This window comes from Branchiostoma floridae, chromosome 16 (assembly GCF_000003815.2).
Source record: "Branchiostoma floridae strain S238N-H82 chromosome 16, Bfl_VNyyK, whole genome shotgun sequence".
In the NCBI taxonomy this organism is placed as follows: domain Eukaryota; kingdom Metazoa; phylum Chordata; class Leptocardii; order Amphioxiformes; family Branchiostomatidae; genus Branchiostoma; species Branchiostoma floridae.
This window is the reverse complement of record NC_049994.1, coordinates 6,720,210-6,729,527: the sequence shown is the minus strand read 5'-3', so window position 1 is coordinate 6,729,527 and position 9,318 is coordinate 6,720,210. Positions and strand designations below refer to the sequence as shown.

The 9,318-nt window shown below is 39.5% G+C and overlaps 2 protein-coding genes across 2 annotated transcripts; one reads left to right on the top strand and one right to left on the bottom strand.

Moving 5' to 3' along the window:
- Positions 1–136: 136 nt before the first annotated feature.
- On the top strand, positions 137–1,468 carry LOC118403963 (sulfotransferase family cytosolic 1B member 1-like). The gene is made up of 3 exons (XM_035802862.1): positions 137–242; positions 718–871; positions 1,130–1,468. Exons 1-3 carry the CDS (start codon positions 192–194, stop codon positions 1,237–1,239), a joined length of 315 nt encoding a protein of 104 aa, XP_035658755.1. The 5' UTR covers positions 137–191; the 3' UTR covers positions 1,240–1,468.
- A 186-nt stretch (positions 1,469–1,654) lies between these two features.
- On the bottom strand, positions 1,655–9,291 carry LOC118403962 (insulin-like growth factor-binding protein complex acid labile subunit). Its single transcript, XM_035802860.1, has 3 exons — positions 9,188–9,291; positions 6,276–6,389; positions 1,655–4,387 (listed from the first exon to the last, which is right to left on the bottom strand). The coding sequence occupies exons 2-3, from the start codon at positions 6,368–6,370 to the stop codon at positions 2,674–2,676; spliced, it is 1,809 nt and encodes a 602-aa protein (XP_035658753.1). The 5' UTR covers positions 6,371–6,389; positions 9,188–9,291; the 3' UTR covers positions 1,655–2,673.
- Between the last annotated feature and the right edge of the window lie 27 nt (positions 9,292–9,318).

Below are 9,318 nucleotides of genomic sequence, written 5' to 3'. Positions count from 1 at the left end.
GGGGGGGGGGGGGGAGGGGGCACGGGTTTCATTTTGCGTGCTAATAAATTCTGCTTTAGTTTAGCAAATGACTTCAATGGTAGAGATATCAGATTTTGCTAACGGTAGCGTGTAAGGTAATCATATGTATGTTATCCCTTGCAGTGGCCTTTAGTGGTGACTACTTTGATCACGTGCTGGGCTGGTGGGAAATGAGGGAAGATCGCCACTTTCTCTTTGTCAAGTACGAAGATATGAAAAAGGTAAATGTGTATGATATCATAATTTATGTCGTACCTGTGACACGAAAACGTTCGACACGGGTGTTCTGCAACGTGTGATAACTTTCCGTATCACACGGGTTCCAAGTTGCAACACACAGGCTTCCTTCGAGTAAATCGAACTATTTCGAACGGACTGAATACGGCACGATTGAAATTCGAATACCGGATTCGGACGTTAAAATTGCTGTTGTTACAATCTTTTGTTCGAGGACACAACATTTTCTCAACTTCTGGTGCATTTCGCATCGAAATATGTGCTTTCTCAGGTGGCTATGACTTCGGCCGTCGGGCGATCCTTCGCGCGGTCGGGCTGGTACCTCGGGTGATACGGAATACACCGTGTTGTATTCTATAAATCGAATCGAAAGGAAAAGAAACAGAAACAACATGGAATAGTACCAATATCTTTAGGGCTATCTTTCGTCAGTATCAACATATTTATACTTGTTTGCAGAATATTCGCTCGTCACTGAGGACTATAGCAGCCTTCTTGAAGAAAGAACTGACCGATGAACAACTGACCCTTATCCTGAACAGCTGCAGCTTAAAGTCAATGAGGGAGACATTGTCAGAATCTGGTACATGGAGAAAGGACGTCGTCAGGAAAGGTAAAAGATCCTCCTGCAAGAAAAGGCTGTTTACTTTGAATTATCAAATGTGAATATTGTACTGCATTTAAAGCCCGTCCAAATGAAGGAAACTTGACATGTTCCTTCAACTTGATACTAGTAAGGTAATTAATTACTTTTGATATGAAGTGACATAATTGCAATAACAGAATTTTTTACGGTTTGCGATAACATTTCTAAGATTAACTCGATTGACTCGAAGATATAATGTATTACAAACACTTTCTGTTATGTAAGGTATTGTCGGAGATTGGAAGAACCACTTCTCGGCCGAGGAGAGCGCCAGGTTTGACCAGAAGTACCGTGAACGGATGGCGGGAACAGGGCTGGAGTTTGAGTTTGAGTAGCGACCCAAATAGCCTGTAACTTAGAAATATAGGATAACGATTTTCAAAAAGCAAAACATTGCTCAAATATTCACATGCATCTTGGTGCATTTTATGGTAGTGCAGAATGGCTGAGTATGAGATCTGAAAATGTGTCGTTTGTTTGCTGAGTATCACCATTGTCTGAAAAAACACATTTGGACTATCTCAGGTATTCATCTAACATATTTGGATTTGTGAAAATGTCGAAGAAAACAAGCAAAACTACACATTTAAAACTCTTCATTAATAACTTATATTTCTGCTGCTTATCTCATGTCTTTTATTCTCGAAAAAAGGGTTGATTTAATTTTAAGCCATAAACTCATGCTGTTGATGGTTGTTTTAACAAGTATAATATAACACGAATATAACAATGATCATTTATGCTTTTGAATGACTAGATGACAGTTGACATATATCTATATATGATAAGTAACATTACAACCATTTTGATGATGATAGATATAGAACGTTATTGCACGACATTTGTGCACGGTACAATGTATGGCAACAGCTATTACACAAAGTACAAAATAATGCTTAAAGGTATAGGATAAAGCTAACATAATTCTTTAATATAGTGTTACAATGGAGTAAGCTAATCATTAGTATTTCGGTATTCTTTATAATAGTAAAGCAGTCACATAAAAGTATATACAAATCTGTCTATAGCATCGAGTCCCTTGAAAACTTTTATACTTGATTCGAGAAATGTGAATAACTCATTAAGTATAAAAGCGTATCTAAAATATTCTATTATAAAGTGAAATCCAAAGTATGATTTGGACAATGATAATGATGATTATCGGCGCTTATTTTTTATTGAGAAACTTCTGTATTTTGGGGGCGCCATGGTGCATGTACAGGATTGTATTTGATAATAGACATGCTAGACAGTATGGTAGGGGCAGGGGCATGGTAAAAACAGTTGCGCAAAGATGCACACACAGTCACACACCATTACATAAGGAGATAAGAGGTGTATCTAACTCATTTGCACACCTAAAGAAAAGACTTTTTAAACGCACCCAACAAGCGATCGATGAATATGGACTGATATTCTATTGATGGTTTGTTTCCATTGACAGAACATTGTTAAAGAAAATAGATAGCATCGTTGTAAAGAACTATTTGTAACATCCTATGTTATGACAAAATTTAAGACTCATGACCTACTACGGAACTCATAAAAAATTACCAAATTTCAAGCTTTAGTAAAGTTTGAAACAAAAGCTTGGAAAAGAAGCAAAGGCCGTTTTTGCTGTGAATTTTTGTGACGAATGCATCATGATGCAAGTAAGTTTGTCAAGTCATGTATATAAGATAATTTTTAACCACATTAATTTTAAGAACATTTAAAATGTAAATGTACTGAGAAAAAAGCAGTCGGTGTAATTTTGTATGCCCTTAGTTCTAGTCTTGGAAAGCAACGTCAGAATGGTTGTCGTTGACAATACTGACTGCATCTTCGTCTTTCACTGAGTCCATCTCCACAAATTTGGTGCGAAATTTAGCAGATTTTCTGCGCATCACTTTGATTGCAATGGAAGCCACAAATCCGATCGCAATGCCGCCAAAGATACCCCCAACAATGGCCGGAGTGTTGGAGCCAGAATTGCAAACCAGTTCAAGTTGGTCTATGCTAAGGCTCTTTAACGTTCGGTTACGCATCAGTACTGGGCTTGCGCAGAGCAGTTCTCCTATGAACACATCCTTCCCAGCAGCCCACGCGACAAAATCGCTCAGTGCGCAGTCGCAATGATACGGGTTGTCATACATATAAACTTTTTGCAGCGATGTCAAATTGTAAAAGACGTCAGGGGAAACATTGGTGATCTGGTTCGAATCAAAGTTGAGCAGTTCAAGTTTGTTAAGACGGCGTATTGAGTCGGGTATCTGTGTTAACTTGTTCCGGGCTAAATTCAGAATTGTGAGTCTACTAAGATGAGAGAGGTCGCTGATAGAACCTATCGCATTTCCGAAAACATACAACTCTTTCAATGACGACAAACCATAGAGGGTGTCGTCTAATATCTCCACTAGTCGATTATTTTGTAGATGAAGCTCTTCAAGACTTGTCAAGGAGGAAAAGACACGTGGGGGTAAAGACTTCAGCGCACAGTTTCTCAGAATAAGACGTTTTAGATTGACTTGTTGATCGAACGCATCCTCTTCAACATACTGCAAGCCAGTGAACTGCAACTCTAATGTTTCAAGATTTATGAGAGTTCGCATGTCGTTCTTTGATATGTTATGGATGCTGTTGGCATACAACAGTAGCGTCTGAAGGCTAGGTAAGGCAAGTTGAGGCCATCCCTGTAGATTGTTATGTGCAATGTTCAGATTTGTGATTTTACCTTGAAGAGGAGGTACGCTACTCAGCTTGTTGTACTGCAGATATAAGGTCTCTATATTGGGCACATCGCGAAGTACATCACTATCTATGTAAGTCATGTCGTTATTCTGTAGGTAAAGATGTTTTAGCTTCTCTAGATCGCGGAAGGGTGAGTTTTGCAGTTCCGCAATAGAATTATAAGAAAGCGAGAGATTCGCTAAGTTGGACAATCCTGAAAATGCACCAGACGCTATGTCGGAAATTTCGTTGTGATCTAACATCAAAGTTTCAACATTCGCAAGTCCCTGAAACATGTTAGAACTAAGCGAGGAGAACTTGTTATGATCTAGGATAAATGTTTTCAATCCGCTCTCTGTACCTGAAGAAGTCAGAGCCCCCCTAAATGTGCTTAGTTCGTTCTTACTGACAGACAAGACAGAAAGGGAGGTGAGGGAAGTCAGCATTCCAGCTGGAAGAGATGTCAGCCTGTTTTCGTGTAACACGAGCGTAACAAGGTTACTGAGTCCATTAAAAGATTGTACAGTGAGAGAGTCAAGACGGTTATTCTTAAGCTTCAGAACTTGTAAAGCCGTGAAGTTGCTCAAAGAGTTGGCTGGGATAAGTGTGAGATAGTTGTGTCCGAGGTTCATTTCAGTCAGCTCAGGAAGCTGTTGTGGTGAGAGATTGTCCAGGCCTGCGATCCGGTTTCCGGTGAGGTCCAGGGATTCCAGGGTTTCCGGAAACCCAGTAGGCACAACGGTGAGGTATGTGCCACACTGAGCGGTTCTTATACTGAAATGCAAAACATGTCATAGTAGTGGGTTAAGATAACACTCATAACACGCCTTTAGACCCCGTTCACATCGAAGTCACATTTGATTCACATTTGATTTTGTTCTTGGTGGTAGGGGTGGGTACCGGTACAGAAAATTTAGGTCCAGATCCGGTTCAGGTCCAGAGGATCGGGTCCAGGTCCGGACCTGAACCTGGACCTAATCACATATGTGAAAACTTGTGAATGGGCGATATTTAACAATGGTCCATTTTGCTACAGAGGATTCCTTTTAGTAGAGTCCATTTATTTTTTAGCCTGTGCTGACCCATAATTCGAAGTGGTCAGTCCCTAACTTGAGGTCATGTGATGCCAAGATGACGGCAAACTTGATGGCTGCGGGACCTTCCGCTGGCCGAAATTTTTAAAAATCAGACTTTTGGACACTTGAGATAGCGGGCTGCTGTGTGTGGTGAGTTCTTATGATCTGGAATGTTCACGGATGAGATTATGACACCCTGAACTTGACTATTTATACATTAGGCCATGTTGATTTGATTATATGGATGACATCCTCCGGGAACTCCAAAACTGATGCGAGCGAGCGAATAAAAAAAAAGTTTGGCCAAAAAAAAAAGTTGCCTTCAGTATGAAATCAAAGTGGCCAGGAAGGTTGAACATAGGACTAAAGACACATAGTATGGTATACCAACAGTTAGGTGTAGGAACCAGTACATCATACGGGTGCAAAACATTTTTTTCTTCTTGGACCAATCCGAAAAAAACAGACCTGAAAAAAACAACAGAGGAACAGGTCAATTTCGCCAATTACAAAATGGACACACTATGTCGGCAGCCATTTGGGGTCTAACCGGGGGGCCAAGAAGACAACAAAAGCGAAGTCAAGTAGAGTTTATAGTCAATTGCACCAAGTTTCTACAGTCAAAGGTACAGAGACAGTTAGCCTTTATTACATGGAGATGGGATTTTTAAATGCAGTGGGAGTCCAATAATCCACCAAACAGATTCCTTTGTAGCAAAGTTGACCAATTACCATTGTTTTGAGTATTGGCAGTTCTCAAGTTTCCACAGACAATCAGGTCCAGGTTCATGTCCGGACCTGGAAATGATCATCTGGACCTGAATTTTTTGTACTGGTACCTCCCCCAACCAACAATAGATTTTTTTTTCTTTCTGTCCTTTCACATCTTATTCTTTGACTTTAGATTCATTTTGGCATTCTATGGCATTAGTTATCTGTTTTCTGATACTTGCACAATTTATTGTGTGGTCGAAAACTTTTTTTTTTTTTTTTTGGAATTGGCCGAAAATTGGTGCGATCGCGGATGTCATCCATATAATCAAATCAACGTGGCCTTATCACCAATACAGATTTCCATTAGTGTTCACATTAGTGTTCACTGGCCTGTAGCTCACGCTGCCGTAGTGGCCCCTCACAGTCATGAAAGCTTTATTTTAAATCCAAATTCATTTTGAAAAACCCTTCTCAAATCCAATGTAACAAACCCTAACACGAAAGGGGTTTAAGTCAAAAGTTGTTAAAAGCTTTGGTTTTCGTATTATAGAAAACAATATGATACATTATCGCGTGAGCTCTGATATCAAAAATAACACATAAGAAACTTTTTGGCGACGCTTCAGGGGCTAGCATAACAGTATAGGGTGCGTCCGTTTGGCAAGAATTCCCCAAATTCGATAGGTATATATATATATTTAGATGTGCATTTGGAGGGCAATAATCTACAAGGGGTTGTCGGAGCATCATGATATTTGGAATATAGATAGCTTCGAAGATGTTTACATAACGAAATATCAATCATGCAAATCATGGGCTAATTTCCATAATTATTGTTATTAGCACAGGTATGTGAAGACTCAAAGTATTACTTTGGACAGCAGCATTTGATGGGGCAGGTGTGGGTCGTCAGGTGTCCCACCGGAAGTGACGACATCAGCGACAGGAATATCAACATCCGGTACATTGTCTGGTGTAGCGATGTACTAGAAGAATAACAACAAGTAGAGTTGATATGAGATTATGGTAAGATAACTTGATAGTTTATTTGCAAGTTCATACCCGGAGGCTAATTGCAAGTACATGGTAAAAACATAGTGGGCATACATGTGGCAATGGATATTGATATTTTTTGAGGCAGAAGAAGACCAAACGCCCCGTTTTTTCCAGAATTTATGGGTTCTGTTCGTCTGTGATTGTGGGAATGGTAGCCTTCATCATATCCCCATGGTAATATACAGGTAATATACGGACACAGAATCTCGTTGAAGAGATTCATTAGTCACGTAATGTACACAGTTAAAAGAGTTTTTCATCAATCAGTGACTGCATTTTAGAGGTAAACATACATACCTGCAAATTTTCGATAGATATCGGTCCATCTTGGTCACAGAGTGACCTGCTTCTCGCGAGAGTTGCGAGAACTAGGTCAAGACTTGCGTGGATCTTCTGCCCCTCACCGCAATGATGGCTGGGAGCTGCCCAATTCCTACTTACCTCTTCTCCGCAAGGAGGCGGGGTGAGGGGCAAAATATTCACGCAAGTCTTGACCTTGTTCTCGCAACTCTCGCTCCTTGACCAAGATGGACTGATAGCCATCGAAAATTTAGAGATACGTATGTTTACCTTTAAAAAGCAGTCACTGATTTATGAAAAACTCTCTTAACAGACACAGAATCGTAATAAAGTAAAAATGATGACAGCTGAGAGGACTTCTAACACCAATCAAAAGCATGGATTCTAATACTATTTTCAAATTTAGGTTCGGCTTCTTCTCGTCTCTTAGTGATGCTGAAAATGTAGCTTGAGATGTATTTTTAACAGTATAATATAGTTCGGTGTCAGGATACTGATTCTCACTCCCTTACTTAGCCATATATCCTCCCGCTTTCTTTGGTTGAAGCTCTTCTTGATATTCGAGCGTTCGACTTTCTATTAGACTAAGAAGATAACCTAACGTTGACTGACCTACTTCTCATCTATTCTATGGAATCTATAGGTCGGTTCAAATCTAGATCTTTACAGATGAGAGGGCTTTGAGAGGCTTTATTTTGTCCATTAGCTGTGATACAAATTGTAAAATGTACACTGCTAATCTTCCTGGACATATATAAAGAACACACACGCCATAATGTAACACATACAAATGTTTACAATTATTTACAGTGCAAATCATCAGATGATTCCGTCACATATGGTCAAAACTCATAGGGAAAATTTTCAGTACTAAAAGTTTAAAGTTAAGATTTAAAGTGAAGAAACATAACTGTCAAAAAGAATATCTCTATCGATATATCGTTACCTCATAAAATGCAACCTAAAGTACCTCATGAATTCGAGTGATAAATCTTGGTTTATTTTGTGTTAAAGCTTTTCTTCGTCTCAAATAATGCCGTGCGTCCCTTGTGACTTCCATGGGCATAAAATACATCAACGGTACATGTCTGCATTGTCCCTCGCTAAGATAACTTGTGTATCTAATACCCACCATGTAACTATCAAACAAAAGCAGTGGGTTAGATAAATGTTTATCTAGAGTGATAAGGACACCACCAGCGCGAGGGCTGACAAATAAGTTCTGTGTCTCACTGAGAAAATGACATGTTGAACTCTAATTTCGGCGCACAACTATAAAGTATAAAGCCTTTTATTAAAGGCAACCTAAGCAACATTAGAGCGTTAAAAGTGGAAATATTCTTGATCATAAAAATTGATATCTACTGCTCTACATTGCCACATTTACATCATTATTTCATACTTTGAGTGGTTAGAATTAAAAGTGGCACAGAAACAAGCGGCGCTTTAGTTGGTTCTCTAAATATTGTAACCCACGAAAAGTAGACTTCACAGCGTCCTCGCGCTACTGCGGCATCGAATTTTCGCTCCTTAAATGTTGGAATGGTCTGGAATGGAATAAAGTTCCTTCATCCTATTACGTGGAAAAGTGCCCCCCCCCCCATTGACTTGGGCTGATATTGCTTAGGTTGCCTTTAATGTCTATCAAAATTCAAATAACTATGATCACTGCTATCCAGGTGACCCCCATCAACATGCTCAGCTGTTGAAAGTCAAATACCCATGCACTTCTTTCTAGTTAAAATGTCCTCACAAAACATTTTTGAAAATTTGTCTTCGAAAATTTCATCTCACCAGGAACTCGATCACATTTCACTCTTGGTTTTCTCACCACTTACCTTTTGATTTACGAAACAACATCGAAAGAAAATCAATGGCCTCAATGGTTTTGATAGGTGGGTTTTGATAAAAGTTTTTTTAACTGTTTGATTATGCCACGACCTTTGAGTTTGCACCTTATGGTGAGTCTCAGAACTTATTGTTCCTCCCTCGTATACCTAAAAAGTATGAAGTACTACTTGTAGTGAGTTTTGAAAGTTTAGAATTGTTTGAAATCTGTATCTGTATCTATATAGCCGGTATAACCGCCCTTCGGCGTAACACACCAGCTTTGCAGGCACGTGGCGCGGCAGCAGCTTGTTATATTACACAGAAGGACCTGTCACACCTAACTTTTGCACATCTATCTGCAAGCGTTCTTTAAAACTGTCCAGAGAGGATGCCCCTACTGTGCTTGGTGATAACAAGTTCCACTCTACTATAATTCTGGAAAAATACGAATTTTTGAACACATCAATCCAAGGTTGGTGTTACCAGGCACGTAAGAAAATAATTACCGTGCATGTTAGCGGTTAAATGCATGTTGAATCAATCCTACGACGTAGGCTAAGAATTACCCAAGGATAATACATTACGTGATCTTCCTTACCTCTAAAATCAGAAGAAATCTTGAAGAGATGACAAAACTATGACAGGAACTGCAGTGTGGCGTCCTCGCATGAAGTGTAGCAAACTCTACATAGTGACCTAGCGTTGGTCAATTAGTGCTTAGTCAACACA

What these genes read in the sequence shown, in the direction of transcription:
- LOC118403963 (XM_035802862.1), top strand. Translation starts at nt 192, where the DNA reads ATGAGGGAAGATCGCCACTTTCTCTTTGTCAAGTACGAAGATATGAAA. An exon ending in AGTACGAAGATATGAAAAAG is followed by an intron (nt 243 to 717) that starts GTAAATGTGTAT and finishes ACTTGTTTGCAG; the next exon opens with AATATTCGCTCGTCACTGAG. An exon ending in AAAGGACGTCGTCAGGAAAG is followed by an intron (nt 872 to 1,129) that starts GTAAAAGATCCT and finishes CTGTTATGTAAG; the next exon opens with GTATTGTCGGAGATTGGAAG.
- LOC118403962 (XM_035802860.1), bottom strand. Translation starts at nt 6,370, where the DNA reads ATGTACCGGATGTTGATATTCCTGTCGCTGATGTCGTCACTTCCGGTG. An exon ending in ATCAAATGCTGCTGTCCAAA is followed by an intron (nt 4,388 to 6,275) that starts GTAATACTTTGA and finishes TTTGCATTTCAG; the next exon opens with TATAAGAACCGCTCAGTGTG.